The sequence below is a fragment of the Fistularia commersonii genome, chromosome 25 (genome assembly GCF_037954325.1).
Source record: "Fistularia commersonii isolate RoL2024-O1a breed Wild chromosome 25, RoL_Fcom_v1.0, whole genome shotgun sequence".
NCBI lineage: Eukaryota > Metazoa > Chordata > Actinopteri > Syngnathiformes > Fistulariidae > Fistularia > Fistularia commersonii.
In genome coordinates this window covers 9,252,481-9,275,056 of record NC_141308.1, presented here as the reverse complement: position 1 = coordinate 9,275,056, position 22,576 = coordinate 9,252,481, and the positions used below count along the sequence as shown (strand labels likewise).

Here is a 22,576-nt window from a genome sequence, read left to right as displayed (position 1 = left end):
ATTAACAAAGTCCTCTAAACTCTAAATCGAAATCAGTTTGTCTGATCAAATACGAGTCTCTGAATAGGAGGGACTATGTGTAAAAATTAATGTAAGATAAGAGAAGATAAACTTTATTGATTCCCATAGGGGAAACGTCTTTGTCACAGCAACGTAACAGTTATAATGTCAAAAAAATAAAGTAAAATGAATATGAATAAAAATATAAATAGAGATACAGCAGCATCAACAACAGCAACAACCTCAGGGATAATAATGGACAAGATAAAGGAACAGTTAGGATGAAAAATACACAACCAGAACAAAAAGACAACATAAATAGAGTGGCAATAGCAATGACAACAGTAAAATAAATAAACCAAAATAGGCAGGATGGGTGTGGGTTGGGACCAACAAGGATAAGAATGACAGCTGAGTTAGGGCATGACATGTGAATGGGAGAGGTAGTGAGATTGTGGAAGCAGCACAGATGCACCCCGGGGCGGGCAGAGTTGCGTGCCGTCCAGACTGCTCTTTTACAGTTATTGCATTATATCTTAAAATAGTCAAAAAAGTCACTAAGGCCTTTCTTGCTGAGCCAGCTGCAATTGTTTTCTTTATATCATTTATTACACAGCTGTCAGTGAACTGTGCAGAATGGTGTCAATTGTAAAACACATTTATTTATCATGGACTGGCGGCCAGTCCAGGGTGTAAGCCGCATCTCGCCCGATTCTAGCTGGGAGAGGCTCCAGCATCCTCTGCGACCCTGAGTGCAGGATAAGCGGTGGGAAATGGATGGATGGATTAATTTGTCATCCTGCCTGTCAACTTGTGTATCTTCTAATCAGCTGATACCATAAAACACTTAAGCTGATATGGCATACATTAGCCATTTATACTTTGTAAAGATAAACAGATATTATAAAGTAATTTTTAATTACTTCATTAAATGTGCTTAAATAAAATATATAGATGCTTGTTATGGAGGGGCTCCGATGCAGCCAGGGCCTTAAATTGGTTTTGCTTAATCTGAATATAGTAAAACATTTTGATGAGATCTAATCAAAGACATTGAGGTGACATTTCACACAACCTTCAAAAATGGGAACTTAGTATTAATCTTTTGATGATCTTCCCAGAATCCTGTGCTGCCTCCTTATTGCGTTGTGTTTTCATTTATTCCCTCCTTGCTCCCTATTATGTAAATATCAGCGGACAACTAGAGGAATATTTAATTGTCTGGCTTCTTCTTCTTGCCAATGATTTTTAGATTATTCATTTCATTAATTTATTCATTAGGGGACCATGTACAAAAAACATCTAGCACAAACAGAGAAAAGATGGTAGAGCCAGATTCTAGCTTATCTGTCTAAAGACAATGTAAACAAATTGAAAAGTGATAAAAGGGACATTTTATCACACATATACCAAGTAGTGCATGCCATACAGCAATCCTATCCCCTTTCACAAGAATAACAAAACATCAGATCTGACTATTCATTGACAAACTTTTAGTCATGAATTTGATGTTATAGTGACTCCATCCATATTTTGAAGGAAAACACTGAATCCATCCACACATTGAAAAAACATTGAATGCATCCACTCATTGACTAGAACAATGGATTAATCCGTACATTGACTAATGCTTATGTATGAATGTATTTGCTGAATGAAACTGGAAAATCCTAGAATTCGGGAGGGGGTTTTATACAGCTGGGTGTAAAATGGATCCGTTCGATCGGCGAATGAAAAGTTCGATTATTGTAGGACATGAAATCGCGACTCTGTTGCGTCGGAGGCGTCATCTTCTACACCGCAGGTGGGCGGGGCTCCCGATCCGGGAACTGCCACTGACCCCTGACGTCACTTTGCAGGATCGCAAACATGGCGGAGGTAAGAAAGTGAAGTAAATATTCGGTTAAAAAAAATAATAATAACAATTTTATTCTATGAAAAAGTATGCCCAGTCGAATATACATATTTTTCGTCTATTGTAACTAAAATACCACACATCTAGATTGAGGTGTTAGCGATGCTTGATAATAGCATTTTCTTAAGACTACCATGTTTAGTAAACTTCGGATTTAGCTAACGTTAGCTACGCGAGCGCCGACGGAAGATAGCTGCGGTGTTAGCGACTTTGCAGTTTTGTTTCGAAACACTTAATTTTTCCCATATGATTCTCTCAAATAAGATTTATACCAGCAACCTATTTGGTTGAGATGATATTGGTGTTATGGTGTGGCCGTAAAACGCGGGCTGTTGATTTTAAGCTTAACTTGGAAACGTTAGCCACATATATTATGGAATTAGCTTGTAACTTCGAGCGTTGGTAAACGTTAGCCAGTTCAGATGCGTTAATGTAACAGTTGAGAGCAGGCAGCACGACTTGAATCGAAGCGCTAAAGTTAAGTATTTCTGTCTAAGTTGACAACTAGCTTTTTTTCCCTTGAACTGCATCTTGAGCTTTGCGGGCACTGGGTCAGGCGCGCTTTTTGTGAACTCCCATTTCCGTCGCTTGGTAAAGAAGCGGACTGCAGAATGCGGCTGTAGCAGTAGAGATTGTAACCTCATACTGGCCCAGATACTTAACTAACGTTTCTTTCATTCTTCCGTTTTTTCCAGTCCTCCCTCGGGAATTCGAGCCCAGGTATTTAATGTTTTAAGTTTCTCTGTGCTCTATTGCTTTTCGTGGATTTTAATCAATTTGGCAAACGCTCAAGCTGAAGTAATTATTAACGATAACACCCGGACGAAACACTTCATTTTGGAAACTTTTAATTGGATTTAAAAAAAAATACCAGGATTTTTTTCAGGCTTTACAAAGGGTAGCAACAAATTATATTTATTACATTTGATGTCAACTTATTCAACCAGTCGATTTTTATCATTAGTATTTTCTCATGTATCTAAGTTCTCTCACATGATGTTTTTCCCAATTGTGAAAAAATATTTTCATATATCATTTGCATATAAAGCTCATATATTTATTTGTTTTTGACAGATAATTTATTGGTACGGCAAATTTGCTTTGTCAGAAATATGTTTCAGTTTTATTTTTATTTTTTTATTTTTAGATTTTTTAAGTTTCCAAATGGTTGCTCTGCAAATTATCTTCAAATACTTTAACTCTAAAAATAATAATTGCCTATTTACTGTTTCAAGGGATTATTTTGAATAAAAATAGTTTTTAACATAAGTGGTCTTTTTCATAATAAATTTGAATTCTTTATGAATCAAGTACACCCTTAATTCCAGCCTGTTTAAAAGGCTTTTTAGATTGTATTAATTTTGCTTTGTGTTTTGCTTGTGCCTTTTTCAAGGAGGTTCAGCAGGGTCCGATGATCATGATTTTGACCCCTCAGCAGAAATGCTTGTCCACGACTTTGACGATGAACGTACACTAGAAGAAGAAGAGATGTTGGAGGCAACGGACGAGGCCAATGCGAATGAGATAGAGGATCTGGCGCGTGTGAGTTCCAGGATTTCAGCATATTTGTTTTTCACAATCCTCTCAGGAAAATTCAGTTCGTACTCAGCTATTTCTCTCTTTTTTCATTAGGAGGGGGAAATGCCCATTCATGAGCTGTTAAATCTCTATGGTTATGGTGGTAGTTCACCAGCAGATGAGGATGAAGAGGAGGAGGAAGAACCAGAGGAGGAAGATGATGAAGAAGAGGAAGATGACGAAGATGATCTCGACAATGATGAAAGCAGCAGGGGCACCGTTGAGCTGAAAAGAAATGAGGTATTTAATTTTTAGGATCAGAACAATTATATGGTTTCTTGAGATGAAACATTTTGATTATTAAGATGGACTTTTTGTGGCTTGGTTTCTGACAGTTTTGCATTGCGTGTTTTTTTCAGGGGAGTGGAAGTAAGAACTCATCAGCACAGGATGATGAGGGTCAAGCCACATCTGAGGGACGTACACGTTCAGTTCGGTCACTTGGTACTGCAGAACTTATACGTCCCCAGAAAATCAAGTACTTTGAAAGTATGTTCCTTCCTCTTTGTTCTACCGCTTTGAAAATAAGCTGTGTGTGGTTATCTGTATTTTTCAAAACCATCGTAATTGTCTCCAACAAGTGTGAAAATGAGCAGGCTAAACAGATGATTTGTTTGCCAGGTAATAATGATGCAGAGGAGGAGTCCGATGAAGATGAGGATTACGTTCCCTCTGAAGATTGGAAAAAGGTGTGTAACTTACTTTTCAAACTGTTGCATTTGACTTTTGTTGAAGAATAGTTGGATTCATTCTGCATTACCAAAACAATTGGTATGACCTGTATCTGAATTTAAAAAATATATATAAATATATAAAATATGGTTTTGGTCAACTGTGCATTGGACAACAGTCAACATCTGGCAAGGAGAAGGGCAGATATTATAGCTGAGCAAAGTATGATTTACTGTTGTGATTCACCAAATCGCTGAAAATACAGGGTAATTTTACAGTAGAAATGCTAGATTAGGTTAAATAACATTTAAAATAAGCAAACGCTGTGACAGTTACAGATGTCAGAAGGTTTTTTTTCTTCACTGGCAGCCAGAATCAGTTGATCACACTGTGAAGCAGTTAGCCTAGTGAAACTACTCAGTGCTCCCTGCTATCTGGAATCTCTTACTTGCAGCATAATTCACAACATTGTCTGCCTCACTGACATACTTTTTTGGACAGTTGTCAGAAATGTTCTATCTACTTACTTTTTGGAGATTTAGTTCCATGTTACATCGAATAATAAGCATTTATGTGTCCTGTAGCCTAAATAGAGCAAATCAAAAGGCCCCAAGTTTGTCTTAATATTTTCTGTTATGAATCTCAGTGACAATTGTTGTTGAATCTTGTCAAAGCAACTGGACTTACTTTTTCCTCTTGTTGAAGTCTCTCTTACCCCAGAGACTTCTCTTACCAGAACAAGACAATAGACTATAAACTGGATTGCTGAGAGCCTCCAATTGCACACATTAGTGAAAACTGACACTTTTATTATTATTTATTTGGGTTTCATTCATTTTTTTGAAGGACCCCTTTAAAGTGTTACGCATTAGCAAATATCACATAGCCATGGCACATAAGCACATTTCAGAGTTGTAGAATCTTGGAATGCAAGAATTGTTTGAAAAAGTTCCTGGAACTGTGCCTGCATGTGAATCTTTTCCAGAATTTTAATCCTTTCTTCCTAAGCTTGACCTAGTTTCTGTTTTATGTTTTTTTTCTGTTTGCTTTTTTTACAAGTCCTGCTTAGAAACCGACAACGTCTGTTGAAAATATAACTTCTTTGGAAGTAAATATAAGTTGACCTGTGTAAATATACAGGGGATGCAAATATGAAGTTAAGCGTGTTAGGTGACTGTTACCCAAAACAAATGCATTTTTGTTTGTTGGGTTCTAGTAAAACAAATCTCAACTGGAAGTCAAATTAGTTTGACTTTGTCTCTGATTATAGTCATTGAGATTACTTAGCTGATTTATGATTGTATTTCAAACAGGAAATCATGGTTGGGTCCATGTATCAGGCAGAAACTCCTGTTGGGCTGTGTAAATATAAAGATAATGAAAAAGGTAAGACAACCCTGCCGTATTTAACACACTAAGGCGTATAAACAATTGAATAAAAACAAACAAACATTCAAGGACATGTATCAAATGACTAATGTTCCTTTGGATTTGTTCTGCAGTTTATGAGAATGACGACCAGCTATTGTGGAACCCTGAGTGTCTTCCTGAAAGCAAAGTAGTGGAGTTCTTGACAGAGGCCTCAAGGCGAACAGGGGAGGAGAAGGGAGTTGATGCAATCCCAGAGGGATCCCATATCAAAGACAACGAGCAGGTCAGCAGCATTGTTGTAGCTTCCTTGAATAAAAAGGACTGACAGTAACACTGACATTCAGTGCTGCTCTACTGGCTTCTCTGGAGACAGCACTAGCATTAAAAATGGAGGGAACAATGACAAACTATAGCAGCTGTAATGTATTCCTCACATGGTGGTTATTTCTGTTCAATATGTTGGGCCGTGTAGGAGCAGAAGGAAAGGGCTTTACTTTGGTCAATTGGAACTTAGCTGAAGGATAGTTTTGGATAGTGTATTCACGCTTTGCAAAAAAGATGCCTCGTAATCACAATTTCCATTCCTTTCTATGTAGCACACTAGAATTATTCACTTGAATTGTACTGTATGTCCATTCGTACCTAACAAACATTTAATTAACCAATCTCCTTATACACTAGTGAGTGAAGTTGCAGGTCTCAACTGAGAGATCTTTAGTTAGTTTTAGTTTATTAGTTAACTAATATTAGTTTCAAAGCAGGAGCTCTGGTTTATCAACTAAACTAATGTTTATATCTAAAACAGCAGTTTATCTCCATCAGGAAATGTTTATCTGGTCGAACCAGGATTCAGATTAGCCATTTTTAATTGTTTTGTTTTTTTAGGTACCGTTCAACTGACAAATGAAATCTTGTTCTTGATTTGCTTCCTTGCAGGCATTGTATGAACTTGTGAAATGTGACTTTGACATTGAGGAAGCTTTAAGAAGACTTAGGTTTAATGTAAAAGCAGCCAGAGGTAAGTGGCCTGATTAAAAGGATCTTGTCTTTTCCGTACAACTTTCTTTGAAACAGTCCATTGTTCTCTACTCAGAAAGTTTTAAAAATTAATGTAGCTCTGAATTATTTTTTGTGCAGAGGAATTGTCTGTCTGGACTGAAGAAGAATGTAGAAACTTTGAACAAGGACTAAAGGCATATGGGAAAGACTTTCATTTGATACAGGCCAATAAGGTAAGAGATGTTTGAAAGACCAGATTTTGTAATTTACTTACACATCAAATAATTTGATAAGCTGATATGTATGCTTCTTATTGTGTATTGTGTGCTCAGGGTTGAAATCTGCCTGATTTAAACCTTGCAGCATCAGAAGACAAATCAAGTTTCAGTTATATCATCTCAATGCCAGTTTCTGTTGATCACGCTAAATTTTTAATCCAAAACTAAAATTTGATTTGTCTCCCTCTCTGCAATGTACTGACTGAATCTGTTGAGATGATGGTAATAATGGTCATTTCATGTCTGCTGAATTAAATCTTTCAGGTGAGAACTAGGTCTGTAGGAGAATGTGTGGCCTTTTATTACATGTGGAAGAAGTCTGAGCGTTATGATTTCTTTGCACAGCAAACCAGACTTGGAAAAAGGAAATACAACCTTCATCCTGGTGTCACGTAAGTTTCATAGTTTTCTCTAAAAGCCGACAAACCTTTGGATACTTATGTGTTTGTTGTAGTGAATAGATGAAATCCCTTTTATGCTGATAACTGCTGGTTCTCTGAGACACCTGAGAATTTCACTGTTGACAATAAATCGTGTCTTTTATTCTGTTTAACTGTCAGTATTGACTGACCATGATGTTGAGAAATTAACTGATATCTTTTTTCAGGTTGATAGCTCATTATTTATCAGGTCATGAATATCTTTGCTTTTTGTAACTATATCTACAACATTAGACTATATTCTTTGAATTGCTCTAATTCCAGTTATTTCTGTCTCAGAATTCACTGGAGAGACATTAGAAAGGGGCTTTTTTTTAAATTGCATTAATGCTTCACCTGTTGTAACTGGCAAAAAACCACCTGCTTCTCCGCAAACACAGTCTGCGATTTTCAGTCTGACTTTGAGTGTGATGGCTGTGTCACCAGGGACTACATGGACAGGTTACTAGATGAGACAGAGAGTGCAGCATCAAGCAGGGCTGCATCGCCGCCCCCCACCACATCCAGCAGCAGTGCAAGTCAGTCAGAGAGAGAAGACAGCAGCAGTCAGAATGGTGAGCAGAAGCGCGTGCGCGCACACACACACACACACACCAAATTTTTGGTTGAGCTACCACTTTTTTTCTCAAAAGGTAACTTTTATTAATTGACAAAGAGACAAAAAAAGACAGCTGCATTGCATACTGTTAAAGTAATGTCAACTCACTGACTGTCATTATGACGCGAGAACCCAAACCTTTAGTCAAAGTCAACTTTATTGTCAAACCTTCTATGTGGACCAGTTCAAATGCCTGAAGAGAGTTTCCTTTCATCCTCTGACAAATGAAGCAGCACCTTGGAAATCTTGCAGCTTCTGGCTGCTGAGTTTGATTTGTCATAACTTGGCATGAACATGAATGGAAATATTACGTGTTATTCTTGGAAAATTACTACACAATCTTGCCTCACCTTAAAAAAAATCTTTTTTTTTTTTTGGACAGGTATCACAGGCCATAATTCCAGCCACTCAGTAGAAAGTGCACAGTCAGCCCCAGCAAACCAAGTCAAACCTGAGCCAGCCCAGACCAATGGTCCCTCAAACCCATCGGTAGAAGTTCCTCCGCCCATTTCAGACAATAACTCCAATGGTTGCAGCCACCCTGCTGTGCATGTTCTCGAGCAAAATGGTTCACTCGAGCCTTCCTTAGACCACAGAGACATGGGCGGGGGACACGACAAGCCAGCAAAGAAGTGCAGGATGGAGGTAGAGCCGTTGACCCAAAGCGAGGTTGAACCCTCCAGAACGCAGGAGAACTGAAGGTTCCTGAGCTCTTCAGGGTGGACTTGTGTGAACACTGATTCCCTGCTTACCAGTGGGGAAGCACGAGATGAAGATGAGCCTCTCAGTCCTCAAATGTAGTGTCTTCTTAGAGCAAGGACTCAATGACTCACTCTGTACTAAGGTGAAAGGTTACTGAAAAAGACACCTCAAAGAACACAGCCAACCAAACTGCAGCTGATCCTCCAGGAGGGGCAGTGTCTGTCTGTCCCACTCCCCTGCCTCCTTGTCCCCCAGCTAAACATGTAGTGACTGCTTACAAAGCTCATCCTTCTACCCATAATTGTGATTCCCTTTTTTGAGACTGACTGACCAAATTTTGCCAAGCATCTTGTTTTGTTTCTTTTTCTATTTGTACTCAAAGAACAAAAAACTCCCATTAATATTTTTTTACGCAAGAGATATTTATATTTTTTAACAAAAAATATCTATGATGGGTATTTGCAGTTCAAGCCATTTGAACATTTGATGAAACCTTGGACAAGTTTTAAATGATACTGTGCTTAAGTTGTCAAAGAGGCAAAGTAGGCCAACACAGAATAAGTAAGGTGGTGCTATCACTAGCTCACTTTAGTTGCACTTTGATTGTATATTTCTCTTGGTTACCGGTAAGGAGTGGTAATGAAACCCAGCAGAACGATGTTTTCACTCCTCACTTCTGAACTGGCTCTTGCCTGTCGCAGCCGCTTGTTTGTTTGATAAATAAACCAAAGGGTTTGTGCCCACAGGTTTGTTTGTGTAAAGCAGCTGACATCAGTGATGTCCTGTATTATAACTCATCGTTTAGAAGATCGCTGTATTTTTGGATTTTCATAGTCAGTGCTTTGCTCAACACTTTCTTTTTACTAGACAAAATGTTTGTGATTTTTAAGGTAAAGTTTGTATAGATTTCTTACATCAGACAGTTGGTGCGTTTTTAATAACATGTCTGTTCATCTCTATTTTCTGGTCTTCCTTGTAAGCTGTACTTTTCGATTTACATTTCACCTATGTTGCTCAGACATGTATGTTATTAAAAGTAGCCATTCCTTTTTCTCTTTACATTTGGCAGAAATCTTGTTCCTGTGTGATGTCGCTCTTCTTGAAAAGCTCATTGCAAAGATATGGTTTCATCTTTGAGTCTGCTGTTGCCTCTGCTTAAAAAAGCTTTGCACCTTGTCCCAACCATTATTTACTGTCTTTTGTCAGTAAGTAGCTTCAAGCCGGTTCATTTCCAGACCTGGAAGAACAGACTGTTGTGGTACAGTAGCTACTCAGCGTAACCCTCAACTGTTATAACTTACATTAACAAGTTAAGATAAGTTTGTCTTTAAGGACATTGATCCATGTAGTCTTTTACTTTCCCTTTTTGACAATGATTCCTTGTTTTTCTCTCTGTAAATGACAAGCTGAATAAAAATGAAGTGTATTCCATGGCTGGCTATGAATGGAGTAACATTTGCAATATTTAATAAATATATTGATTGATAACATTTCTCATTTTCAGTCAAACAACTTAAGAACAACACTTGATAAAATGAATCCATGTGAGGTGGGTGAAATGAAAAAGGACCCACCAGTAACTATGTGAACCTGGATGTGATTCTTCTGTGAAGGGAAGGACCTCTGGTTTACTTTTCTGTTTGACAAAAACAAAAGAGAAGCAGAAATTTGTCTGGTTACAAAATAATTCAGATGATATTGGTCCATGAACATGAAGGTCACCTCTGTTTCAAATCCTGGCTTTGAGAGAACAAAAGGTATGTTGTAGTAGAAAAACTGCCATTGTGGAATTCTGGCTTCAAACATGAATGCAATAATTACTTGGTGAATTGTTTTAAAGCACTAGGGAAAAAAAAAACTGAAGACAACATCTAGTTACACAGTGATGGTGATGATCAAAATGTTCTTACGTTTTCGCTCCTGTGTGAAGGTGATATAGGAGTACACCAAACTTCCAGCAATGCTGTGGGGAAACCAAAAAGGAAAAATATCTATCTGTTTGCATAAAGTCCCCACCCAGACAAAAATGTATAATTCTTAGTTCTGCAGTCAAAAGCTAGACCTTCACCGTACAGGGTGATCTTTAACATCTGCTTATCAAAGTGGAAAAGTCTTATCTCCATGCCAGGTTGAGTTCAGCGATCTTTCTTTAGATTGTCTTGAGAGATCTTTTTTTTCGGAGTACAAACATGTGACTCACCTTATATTTAAGCCGGCAAAGTTAGTCCAGCTGAATATGTAGTCTCCACCAAACACCATTCCGAGGTAGGTTACGACTATATTCTGCAGAAGGAAGCCGGTTTGTTTATGAAGATCGTCAGCAAACAAACAAAGAAATGAGCAGAATTAATTTGAAATAACTTGCCTTAATGCAGCCCACAATGGAGGTGGTGAGTGCTGAGTTGTACTGTGTGCACAGCATGATGGAGTACATCAGAATGAAGCTGTTGGTTTCAGGGGGAATTTGGAAAAATGACATAAATAAGTAAATAAATATATATATATATATATATATATATAGAATTGGGATGGGCTGAGTCTTTGGGAAATTTGATTATTTGCTATGATCCCAATTAAAAAAGGAGGGAAGATGGCACCCTGTGTATGTGTGCTAAGGGGAAACACAGATCTATTTGTGGATTTGATGATTTGGGAGTGGCGATCACATCTCATACACTAACAATTGTGCTAAGCCAACTAGTTGGAAGAGGGAGTCAAGTTCCTCACAATCCACACAGAGAAGGTTGTTCATCTTCCTCTTACAAAAACAATTTTAACATTTTTTTACCCCATGACACAGGAGAGGACAAACTGCATGGCAAACAGCTTATCGGACCATCCATCATATTCCAGACCCTACACACACACACAAAAGTTTAGAAAGCAGTGCGTCTTACCACCATAACAATAAAGCAGTCAAGCATTTGTGTTCCAAAATGTCACTTACCATTTGCAAATCACCCATGTAGAAAGCGTACGCAGAAGTGGGGAATATCATGATGAGAGAGTTGTAGTAGAGAAGTCCATATTTGCCCAGATCCTGTAAGGAAAACGGGAAGGACATGATCAGTTTGTCACTGTTTCACTGAGAAGGCTGACAAATGACTAATACTGAACATTGCTGATATGTATTTTAGCTATTTCTATAGTTGGTAATGTTAAGGGAACAATATTGGTTGTAATATAGATTGAAAAAAGGAAGGACAAAAAACAATATGGGATCTATAGAGGGGTTGGTAAACATTTCCTGACAACTTGGCCAATAAAATAATCAGTTGCACACTAGTTGTATTAACAATTTGCTTTCATTTGATGAAGAAGTTCTTGCAAAATTTATGTCGGAAACATCCATTTTCACCCCCCCCTCCAAAAAAAAAAAAAAATTGGGGGGGACCTAAGAAAAACTGTATCAGTTCACAGGAAGCAAGACGGCTCACCTTTGAGTCCAGTTTCTGCTTCACAAAGGCCCCGCTGGCTGCTGTTAGGACATTGTTCAGCATGATGAATGTGTAGCCTTCAAGATCGAAAGCTAAATCGGCGCTTGGAGAAAAGAGACAATGTCAGAAAATGCAGTTTGACAATGGAGAATCACTACAAACAAATGCGTGAAGCCTTCTCACCTGGCAGCAATAAAAGCACCAAGGATCATGGTGAACACTGACGTTTTAATCGACATAGAGAAAGTCTTCCTGGAAGAGAGCAGACAAGATGTTACAGAGTTGAAGATAATTTTTTTTGCTGGGTCACAGTCTCTTGGTATCAGGAGACACTTACTTCAGCAGGAGTCCCTCAAACATCATGGTGAGAAGAATACTGAAACGCCGCAGAACTGTGAACATGGCTAAACTAGACAAGGAGGGAAAAAAGCATGTAATTGTGCTTTGTGCTAAAACAAGAGCGTCACAATGATGAAATGCTAAATCCAGATCTAACTTGAGTCGCTGCGTTCCAAACAGTCCTGAGATCTGATTCCCGACGTAGAGGAGAGGCAGCGGGAACATCTGGATACAGAAGGTAGAATCTGATGTTAATATGACTCCATCGGGTTTTGGGACAAGAGGTCTCACGCTCCCACCTTCCGTGGTGTACTCAGGTCCATATCTGGAAAGGAGATGACGCCCAACATTTTCCCGAGTCTCAAAACTATGATCGTAGCCAGCATCTGCAGTGGGGGACACAGGATGTGCACAGTAGAGCAACCGCTTTATAGGGAGAAGTGAAATGATCATCTGAGTGCCTTGCCTGGCCGATTCCAACGCATGTTGAGGATGGGAATCTGCAACAAGAGAATTATCATTTATGACAAGGGAAAAACACTAGAAAAAAACCACTGTATTTCCCCCCCCTCAGTGGCCCACATGTAAATGTATGGTTAAGCTCGACAGTAGTATTCAGGTATTTTCTGGCAACCATTTAAATAAGTCCACAGGGGTTGATCCAACAGGCACTCTGTTTGAAGTTAATATTTGTAAAGAAAAAGGTGAGCCTTTGGACACAGTTGAACTAATGATGGTTGTGTGTGTGGAGACGTTAGGCTTGAAGGCTTTTGGGACAAAGATCCCTCCAAGTAGTGCAGAATTTTTCTGGTTCGTCACTTTTCTGGATAGTTTTCATGGACTGTTTGCCTCTTTGTCTTTTGTAGAATACAAATTCATGTATTGTTCCGTACATAATGATAACTTACAGATTTCTCGTGTATTTTTTTCTGCATTGTTTCGGTGATGATTTACAGCTTTTGATTTGGCAGCTGGTCAAAGTTCTTGCAGCCAGATGGTGTACAGAGAGTTTGTTAACAAACGAACACACACATATAAACAAAATACTACAAATCGAAACAGGTAAACGCTACTTCCTCGTCACGTGACATTACGAGGCGTCAAGTGAACTTTGACCGTTTACCTGCGCGGCGTTTCTCACCTGTAGCTGCTCAGGACGCTTTTGTTGACGACGACGATGAGGAATGAGCTTACTCCGTAAAATGCCGCGGCTAACAGTTTCAAGAACGCCGTGGGTTCTTCGCGTGAAGCGGAATATTTGCTTTCGAAAGAGGGGTCCCCGCGTAAGTTAGTGTTTCTGGGATCGCGTCGCCGTTCGCGCAGGTCTGCCATCGCTCACTAACTGCCATTCACCCAAGTTCCGAGGGAAACCTACGCTTCTGCACATGCGCACAAAATATTTGTAAGCGAAAGCGGAAATGGGAGGGAGGGAAGTATTTGATTCCACGAAGCTCTTCGAAGTTTCAGGATTTATTTGCATTTTGTACATGTTTAAAATGACCTCAAAAGTCCAATACACGTGAAAGGAATCTTAGAGGTTAGTTTTAAATATCAGCTTAGACTTGACAAAACACTTTTACCAAAACCGTTGCTGGGAATTATTTTTGAATTACACAAACAACTTGAAGCTACTAATTTACCAGGTTACACTTACAAGGTAACTTGGCTCTAATTAGTAGAATAGCAGGGTGACTGAACTGCATCCTTTAACATGACGTTTATGTTGCCTCATACCAAATGATTAGAAAGGACTCGGGTCAGTTTTGAACTGCAATCAACCTGCCTTGACTTTACTGAGGTTTTGAAGTTTTTTTTTTTCTCTTTTCTTTTCTGATATTTATAAAAAAGCAGAGTGTATGAGTCATACAAAATTAACATCCAACCCTTCAAGGGTCTTCCAGACCATTACAATATCTATGTTTCAACTGAGATCGGTCTTGAACAGTAAACACAGTATAATTTCTAGATTTCTTTTTTAAATGCTAATAACTGTGATACAGTTTTACCATCTACATCCCAATCACTTTTCCCCACCATTAATCTACATGAGATTGACTACCACAATTGAGTTAAAAAAACAAAACAAAAACTACTTACTAAAATATTTTAAAAGCTAATATTTAAAACCTTAAATAAATAAGCAACTACTACTTATGACTGGCACAAACTGCATCTTATGTTCTTCCAGATTGTGAATACAGTTATATATTTTCACCCTTAGTCCAGCCCTACTATAAACACAACCTTGTTTACTTCAAAAACAAGAGTCCACAGCTCATCTCTTCACATTTTTTAAAATCACAGTATTGATTTAAAACAACCCAACGCCATTGGGAGAATACATGTAACACCTCTAAAGCGATTTATTAGAACAGGGATGTTTGCAGAAAGTTTTACCGTCATGTGGCTCAAACAGTCCTACAAGAAACAAAAAACAACAAAAAACAAAAAAACGTTTCAGCCGTCTGTGTCAGTGCGTCGCCAGTAAGTCTATGCCGAGTACAGCATGTAAAGCTTTAAATTCACTTTGTGATGCTACTTGCAGTCCACCCCACCCCACCCCACCCCCACCCCCCAAAACCCCTAGCCAACTTCATTCAAATAAAATCTGGAAATACTGACACAGGTGGCTAAAAGCTCCATTATTTTATATTACATTCTGTAGCTCTTGATTGTTCCACAATGACAGCAGGCGTTTCTTTCAGAAAAAAAACTATGCATCTGTGTTGCTGTTCTGATAAAAATAAGAAAAAAAAAAATTGGGATACCTTAGGGGTGGGTAGTCTTTTGAAGACTGCTGCTGATAAAACTGAGCGCTCTGACCTGACAGATATTACCGATACTCTGAAAAGCAAGATATGTCCTGCCTTGCTTTCTCCCCTAGATTGTAATGTTCACTTCATAAAAAAACAAAACAAAAAAACAAACAAAAAAAAAAAACAAAAAAAAACAAGTATGGTCTACTTCATGTCAGAAACTGTATTGAGAATGGCAAGTCTGGAGCAGAGTAATACTTGAAATCTAAGTAACTAGCGGTCAAATTCATACATTCAGTCCCACACCACACACATACACACACACACACAACTTTCACAGACACTCCCCAACTCTCATACACATCCTTTCCAAAAGAACACATTTTCTCAGTGGTCCTGAAGTAACACGTAGTACAGTCTGTATGAGCTAAGAGGACCTGCCTAAGGATATACATTGGGCCCTGGGACACCCTCAACACACAGGCGGTACATCTGGGTCAGGGAATACAAAGCATTACTAAATCACTGGTCCACCAAATGAAGGCAAGCTATCAGAGGGAGAAAAAAGGAAGAGGCGTTTAACCTCGCTGCACAACAAGCAGAAAAATACCAAGCTTTAGTGGGACGTCATGTTCGCCTGGTTACCTATCTGGAAATTGTGCCCGGCAAAACGGAAGGGTTGTCCGGATAGGCGTAATTACACTTTAATGCATGTTAAGCCATACTTCAAATATCTAATACAAGTATGATGTAATGTAGTGCTACCACGTCAGTTTGTATTACGAGGGAGAGGGGAAAAACACTCCAATAGAAAGTCTTTTCTAAAATAACTCCGTAATACTGAGCAGAAGTCATTAGGAAAGAGCACGGAAGCTGCGGGGAGGTGGCGGGGGGGGGGAGAGAACCACACTTGAAATCTAGTTGCAGAAATGCATGGAACTCAAGCAGCATGGTAAAGAAAAAACAATGAAGTATGCATAATCTCTGAAAAAAAAGATAGAAGTATGAAAACATCCCTGCTTTCATGTTCCTAAATACAAAACTTCAGTGTAACAAGAGGTCCTTTTTCCACCTTTTTTTGTCTTTTGTTCTCCTTTAAAACAGGTAAAATTTGAGTCCTCTGGTGGTGCGAGTGGTATGGGTTGACAGTCTTATTGTCATTAAAATCTTTTTTTGTTGTTGTTTTCTTATATACTTGAAGATGTGGTAAGCATGCAAGCCTCGTAGAGGGGGGTGCCCCGGAAGGGCTGATGGGTGGGCTGATGGTGGAGAAGAAGCCTTTAGGCCAGAGCTGGGAAGGCCTCAGGATCATCCACGTTGGGGACTGACACACCAGTAGCCTGGAAGGAAAACAATACCAGAAGCAAATGCTGAGGAATCTATTAAACTAAACTCACAGCAGAAAGTAAAGAAGAACATAAGCTGCATTCAATATTGACACAATAGCAGAATGTTTGTCACTTGCTGTAAAAACAGGCTTAGAATCAGTCAAACCCCCATCAGAGTCCATCAAATGTGACTACCAAGGAACCTTATCCTTTTCCTTTTGGCCTTTCCTTTCAGGGGTTACCACAACGAATCAACCTTTTACATCTAACCCCATTCTCTGTATCCTCCTTTCTCACACCTACTAACTTCATATCCTCTCTAACACTGTCCATAAATCTCCTCGTTGGTCTTCCTCCAGACCTCCTGCCTGGCAGCTCCAATTCCAGTGACTACCAAGGAACCATAGAGCAAAATACCATAGAGCAGTACAGATACTGATGTCAGTAGTTGCACTACTGATTCGGTTTTAATTATTAGAAAAATGATCAATCAGTCTCTGGCAGGCACTACCTCTTCTATATGACTCACTATCACACTAATACCAAAGGCAGAAAACCCTCAAAAGCTGCTTGTCTCAGCTTAAAACAATGTTGAAAGTTGTCAAGACATTCTCTGAAAACAAATTAAAGCAAAATTCAATATATCCATATGGCCCAGGAACCGCAAAAAAAAGATCATGCTCCTGATGTCTTCTTGAATTTTAGAATAGTTGTTAGCAGGAAATAAATCCTAAATTACAGACCAACACCTAACCACTGACAGGAGGTCCGTGTGTGTTTAGCATCGCGAGGCATGCCGTCATTGGGCCTCTGTGTTCAACAGCAGGTTTTCCAAGCCAGTGGTTTTAGGCTTAGCTTCTGTTCAGATTCAGTCAACTAGATCTATTGTGAGGACACAAAACCTTTGTTGTTGGCTTCAGTGTTACCTTTTCGGACCGTCCTCCCCCACGCGCTGTCCTGTTGCCTCCCCCGCCACGGCCTCCCCGACCACCACGAGCTCCCCCACGCCCGCGACCAGGGCGTCCAAGGTCTCCAAAGTTAATCTCCAGCTGGGATGTGATGTCGTTGGCTGGTTTGCGGAAGTGGTGTTCGGCAGAGTCATCAGCGTTGCCCTGCTGAGAAGAACGCCAGTTAAAAATGTGACTAAAGTGAAGAACGGTGTTTATTATTCTATTTATGCATGTTACTTTGCATTTAGACCCTGTTTTCACTGAAACGGCCACCCTCCTTATTTTTTGGTGCTTTACACTAACCATTTATTACAAACAACAGGTTGTTTAAGAAATGAATGTATTTTTGCCATGAGAAATGCAGGCACCTTGTGGTACAGACTTTGTGAATCTGCTTCCGTTTCAGCAGCATCAATCAAAGCACCAACAGGCCTCTGAAAATTAAAGACATTATGTTGATATTACTCATTTCCATCGCTCTGATTTCTGAAATGAAGTACTTTTTTGGTCTATCACATTATGATAGGCTTCGCATTATGAAGCATGTGGCTATGTGCTCCACAGAAAATGGAATATTTGAAAGCTTAAAACATGAGTGATAGCAATTCATCGCTTAAGGCAACTAACTTGATAAGATAGAAACCACGAAAAGGACAATTCCTTGCGGTTTAATTTTTATTATATATAGTTGAGTTAGATGAAGGCAGATGTATCAAATGGGCAAAATAATGGGCAAATGTGTCTGTTTAAATTTCAGTTAACCGTCAGTTTATCAGCAATTACTACACTCTGTTTGCATCGTTGATACATCTGAGACTGACTTATTAATCCGAAAGGAAGCAAAGTAAAGCCTGGCATTAGATGATTTATCGATTCTTACGTCTTCACTCTTAGACTTGTGCAGCACATATCCTTTCTTCCACTGGCTGTCGGCTCCCTCGTTGGGCTTGCGGATGTTGAACTCCACCTTGGTGCGCTCCTTGTCCTGCATGGCCTTCCACTCATCCAAAGTCATCTCTCTGGGGCCTTCAGTTTTGACTTCTTCGACCTCATTCTCCCTGGAAATCATGCACACAACAATGGGGGAACTTAAACCTCATAACTGCAAATCCTCTTAGTTCTATACATGCTCTTTAATCCTGAGGCCAAAAGGCCACAGACCATGTTTATCCAATTTACTCTAAATGGCTGTGACAAAATTGCAAAGGGAGATATGCTATTTGTGACTTCAATAAACAAGTGATGATGTAGATATGTTTCAAGAGGATGCCAAGCCTTAAGAAGTCAGAAGTGCGTTACTTGCTAAATAAAGGTGACTAAGAGTTCAATGTATTTAAATAATGAGAATAGACACAAAACGTGCTAGCAGAATTTCAAATGTGGCTTTTTAAATTTTAACTATTTGAATGTCAAAATCTGTAGGTAAATGATTTGTAGTGATTTCATTCATTTTTAATAATTTCTTTACAAAATTGGACAATTGTTAAAAAAAATCTTTCAATTATTAATTTGGCAGGGGTTGTCTCATTAAAAACTACTACACGCAAATTTGACAAGAAAAAGACAGCAATAACACATTTCCGGGAAAGTTGCTGATTTGAAAAAAATATCTTTACCAAAAGAAATTGAAAGAAAATGAACATATGTGCATGCGTGCACGCACACGCATATACATACATATACACACACGAGAGGTTGTAGGACATTCCTTTATGTCCTTTTCTTATATAACACTGACAAAAATATACAATTTCAGAAGTAACGTCTTGCACCCTTTGAGAAGCCTTGGTTTTAACACATTGACTGACCTCTTGAAAGAGTGTGATTTCTCTTTGACGCATCTAACCATCTGCTAAAAAAGGAAATGAACACTTGCTTGTTCTCAGAGCCAGCAGGTGCATGTTCCTCTCCCTCTGGGGTCGTCTCAGGAGCAGGAGTCTGTTCAGCCTCACTGCAAACACAAGGAACACTGTCACAACATGGCGGACTGTATTTTTCAGGCTTTCTTATTTTAAATAAATAGGCTTATCAAAGTGAGGCTGTGTAAAATGTTACTGAATAAGTGCAGAAAAATGTCAAGGAAACAGTCACATAATATTTGATCTTTTTCCTCACTGTGAACAACTTTTTTGAGTAAATACCTAGTTTAAACAAACTGTTCATCAAATCTTTTTGCTGGATGTTAAAAGTAAAAGGAAACACGAGTTACAACTGACAAAAAATTGCAAATATTAAACGGTTGTTTTCAAAAAAGGTTATTACCCCTGCCCACTGAAGCTGTGGTGATTGCAACTTATATTAAAAAATAGTTTTAGGATCAATTTCATAACAAGTTTACTTCAGAATGCAAAGCCATTAAGAGTGTGAACTGTTTGTACATTAACCCAAAAAAATGACAAGTATCAAAACTTAGAAAAAATCCCAAAGTTAACTGTCAACATCACCTTGATTTTACTCAAATGAGCAGAAAACATATGAAGCAACGATTTCTCAGCTACGCAAGACACGAGCCTCAAAACAATCTGGTTTAGAGAAGTAGGCCGTACATCTGGCCTTGAAATCCCCACCTCACTTCATCCTTCACGTTGCCCCAGTTGTGTGAGCCACTGCCACCACGCTTATCCTCATTTTTCTGATTGCTGGATCCAACAGAAAGAGAACACATTCTCACAAAGCAGTCCAAAACTCACCAAGGCTGTGTCGTGAACTGAGTTTTCCCTGAGCCCACGAGCTGTTATTTAAAGCGAAGCAGACATGCATTCACTCCGTCAGAGAAAATATCTGTTCAAGTGTTGCTGCCCCAGTGGGGACGTTGACTCACGATTTCTCGTTGCTGCTATGTCTGTCAAAGTCTCGCTTCCCACGGGAGTCAAAGCCATCGCCTCGGCCCATACCCCGTCCTCGTCCACCACGCCCACCCCGGCCGCCACCACGCCCTCTTGGGGGCCTGTCTCCTGAAGGCCTGATGAGCACAAATAAACCAATTTGATTAGAAATATGGTATCATATTTTTCTAGGCTAATTTCCCTGCACTATTTGGTTGATTTTTGGGGAGTTGTGGGCAACACTGTGATCTCTAAGTAGATTCTTGCAAAATTATTCACGTTTTTTTCTCATCATTTAGGAAACAAGAAAAGGGAGCATTTTGCAAATATAACAAACAGATTTCCTTATTTCAAGGACTGATGGACAAAAACAGAGTACCTCAATCATAAGAGGTGAGATGCACACTTATGTGACAGAACTTGTATGATTCTTGATATCAAACGTCAAAAAAAGATGTCACAGAGAGCTTCAGATACAGATGGCTACACTGTGATGTTACGATTAAGTGGGCAATCAATAGCTGCCAACGCTTGCTGACTGCTCACACACCCACAATGATGGCGCGATAGCAACCGGATGGCCTTGGGCTTCTCAGCATGTTTCAATATGCTCTCTGTCATTCAGGACAGCCACTCACTTGTCTGCAGAAAACTCTCCGCCTCCCTCCGGCTTGTCCTCGGCAGGCTTCTCAAAGCGGCGCTCACGAGGAGGTCTCCGGTCCGGCCTTTTGTCCCCGGGTCGACCCTCGCTCTGCCCGCCCTGATGCTGTGAACCCGCCTGGCCCTGCTGGTCTGGCCTTCGGCCCACCCGCCTGATGCCTGTCAGTCACAGCAGCAGGTGCACAACGGTCAAAATAAGCGGGCTGTGGCGGTGACTGGTTTCCTGGATCAGGAGCATGTTTGTCAACATTATGATTCACACCAAGTTCCTCAAGGCAGTGCAAGTTATCACATCCTAACTGCTCTCCTGTAGTCTCATCTCTCCTATGAAGAGCTTTAACAAAAGCACCCAGCGCCTCTTAAGACTCACCCCTCACCATATTAGAGGTGAATCGATTCGCAACTAAAAAAACAAACCGCTCACTTGTGGCATCTCATTGCAACACTGTACTAAGTGACAGCATAGTTTCTCAGGCTCCCAGGTGAAGGTCCCGCTGCAGCTGCGCAGCCGGAGTGCCGAGCATCATCCCGTTAGCCCACGGTGCGCCTCCCCGTACGGATGCTACCGAAAACCCGTTCTGCGACACGGCCGCTCCGGTTCGCCACCGGACCGGGGAACAACGTCTCCGGTTCTATAAAGCTGTGTAAAGCTAGCTTCGCTCCGTGGAGCTATATTAGCCTGTCCTTTAGTAACGGGACGGGGTACGTGTTGACCTCACGCCGAGTCGCCCGGAGCAGCATCAGCTAGCCGAGCTAACAGGACCCGCACATGACAGTTGACAAACGAAAAATACACACAACGCCTCACCGCGCGTCAGACGGAGGAGCCGGCGAAATGTTTACCGTCTTTCTTCAGCTGGACCGGAGGCTGAGACTCCTCCTTCTTGTCGAGCAGCGGGTTCTTTCTGTCCTTCTGTGACTCCTTCTTCGGCTGCTTGGCGGCTTGTGCTGCGGTCTTGGTAGAACCAGCGGCGGCCCCCTCCTTCTTCTTGTTCTCGGCGGCTTTCAGGATCTCGGACGGGTCGGACTCATCGTCCAATAACTGGTCGAACCGGTTGGTTACGACACAGCCGAAGCCTTCTTGCAGGTGTCCGGGCATGATGGCGCCCCTTCAGCGGGATTCACCTCCGATTCTACGAGGCTTGATGCGAACAATTCGCTAGATGCTGCCACAAGATGGCTGGGAGAGCTGCCCCTTCTCTTCCGGTGCGAGCACCATCCGGGACATCGCGCCGCGCGCACCAATCTGAACGCACGGCGCCCGCAATGTTTTTATTGACATTATGTAATGATGTTCTCTCATGTCCTCTGAGAATAATCCGGTTTGAATTTCTCAGGAGAAAACGTCACATGTAAAGAATGTTGGTATGTGATTGTTATTCGAAATAAGGTCCCTTTCAAGCAGAACATGGAGTTTTGCATGCTTTCTTCGAAGGACTCAGAGTATACACTATGCACGAATGCATGTGTATGTATTTTAATAGGAACCAACACCCAGTGCACACAGCAGCAGATGCTACTGAGATTAAGAGGGATTTTTCAGTTTATAAAAAGCAACAAATGGTGTGTTTTGGCCGATGGAGACTTGCCCCAGTGACAGCTGGTGGAAACACAGCTGTGTGTTTGTCCTCAGGGACTTTCATGTTAACTGCTGACTTGTATTTTTATTTTTCTCTGGGATGTGTTTGGTGTAAAATCAGGCCTATAGGCCGCCACTGGACAACGTCA

At 40.3% G+C, this 22,576-nt stretch overlaps 3 protein-coding genes across 6 annotated transcripts; 1 reads left to right on the top strand and 2 right to left on the bottom strand.

Moving 5' to 3' along the window:
- The first annotated feature begins 1,852 nt into the window (after positions 1 to 1,852).
- Positions 1,853 to 9,979, top strand: mier1b (mesoderm induction early response 1b, transcriptional regulator). 2 transcript variants are annotated; one of them, XM_086172948.1, is made up of 13 exons: positions 1,853 to 1,878; positions 2,611 to 2,635; positions 3,309 to 3,457; positions 3,548 to 3,733; positions 3,853 to 3,982; positions 4,115 to 4,182; positions 5,479 to 5,551; positions 5,668 to 5,819; positions 6,473 to 6,554; positions 6,674 to 6,768; positions 7,159 to 7,205; positions 7,680 to 7,807; positions 8,234 to 9,979. In XM_086172948.1, exons 1-13 carry the CDS (start codon positions 1,870 to 1,872, stop codon positions 8,548 to 8,550), a joined length of 1,461 nt encoding a protein of 486 aa, XP_086029074.1. In that variant the 5' UTR covers positions 1,853 to 1,869; the 3' UTR covers positions 8,551 to 9,979. The 2 variants fall into 2 exon arrangements, with proteins under 2 accessions (XP_086029074.1, XP_086029072.1); XM_086172946.1 differs by having other exon boundaries at positions 7,078 to 7,205.
- LOC147219172 (nucleotide sugar transporter SLC35D2-like) lies at positions 3,452 to 13,686 on the bottom strand. Its single transcript, XM_086172949.1, has 14 exons — positions 13,471 to 13,686; positions 12,796 to 12,829; positions 12,629 to 12,715; positions 12,487 to 12,554; positions 12,328 to 12,399; positions 12,174 to 12,242; positions 11,991 to 12,093; positions 11,501 to 11,593; positions 11,342 to 11,409; positions 10,919 to 10,997; positions 10,754 to 10,836; positions 10,464 to 10,516; positions 10,128 to 10,189; positions 3,452 to 3,718 (listed from the first exon to the last, which is right to left on the bottom strand). The coding sequence occupies exons 1-13, from the start codon at positions 13,659 to 13,661 to the stop codon at positions 10,182 to 10,184; spliced, it is 1,008 nt and encodes a 335-aa protein (XP_086029075.1). The 5' UTR covers positions 13,662 to 13,686; the 3' UTR covers positions 3,452 to 3,718; positions 10,128 to 10,181.
- Positions 13,687 to 13,783: 97 nt separating this feature from the next.
- Positions 13,784 to 22,092, bottom strand: LOC147219171 (SERPINE1 mRNA-binding protein 1-like). 3 transcript variants are annotated; one of them, XM_086171897.1, is made up of 9 exons: positions 21,692 to 22,092; positions 20,827 to 21,007; positions 20,185 to 20,325; positions 19,931 to 20,002; positions 19,236 to 19,314; positions 18,244 to 18,417; positions 17,732 to 17,797; positions 17,340 to 17,528; positions 13,784 to 16,425 (listed from the first exon to the last, which is right to left on the bottom strand). In XM_086171897.1, exons 1-9 carry the CDS (start codon positions 21,945 to 21,947, stop codon positions 16,366 to 16,368), a joined length of 1,218 nt encoding a protein of 405 aa, XP_086028023.1. In that variant the 5' UTR covers positions 21,948 to 22,092; the 3' UTR covers positions 13,784 to 16,365. The 3 variants fall into 3 exon arrangements, with proteins under 3 accessions (XP_086028023.1, XP_086028024.1, XP_086028026.1); XM_086171898.1 differs by having other exon boundaries at positions 17,340 to 17,525; XM_086171900.1 differs by lacking the exon at positions 17,732 to 17,797.
- Between the last annotated feature and the right edge of the window lie 484 nt (positions 22,093 to 22,576).

Coding starts and splice junctions, on each gene's coding strand:
- mier1b (XM_086172946.1), top strand. Junction 2,636..3,308: donor CCTCGGGAATTCGAGCCCAG/GTATTTAATGTT, acceptor GCCTTTTTCAAG/GAGGTTCAGCAGGGTCCGAT. Junction 4,183..5,478: donor CCTCTGAAGATTGGAAAAAG/GTGTGTAACTTA, acceptor TATTTCAAACAG/GAAATCATGGTTGGGTCCAT.
- LOC147219172 (XM_086172949.1), bottom strand. CDS start 13,661: ATGGCAGACCTGCGCGAACGGCGACGCGATCCCAGAAACACTAACTTA. Junction 12,243..12,327: donor TTTGAGGGACTCCTGCTGAA/GTAAGTGTCTCC, acceptor GCTCTCTTCCAG/GAAGACTTTCTCTATGTCGA. Junction 10,837..10,918: donor CCATTGTGGGCTGCATTAAG/GCAAGTTATTTC, acceptor TTCCTTCTGCAG/AATATAGTCGTAACCTACCT.
- LOC147219171 (XM_086171897.1), bottom strand. CDS start 21,947: ATGCCCGGACACCTGCAAGAAGGCTTCGGCTGTGTCGTAACCAACCGG. Junction 20,326..20,826: donor GGAGAGTTTTCTGCAGACAA/GTGAGTGGCTGT, acceptor TGTGCTCATCAG/GCCTTCAGGAGACAGGCCCC. Junction 20,003..20,184: donor CATAGCAGCAACGAGAAATC/GTGAGTCAACGT, acceptor TGTTGGATCCAG/CAATCAGAAAAATGAGGATA.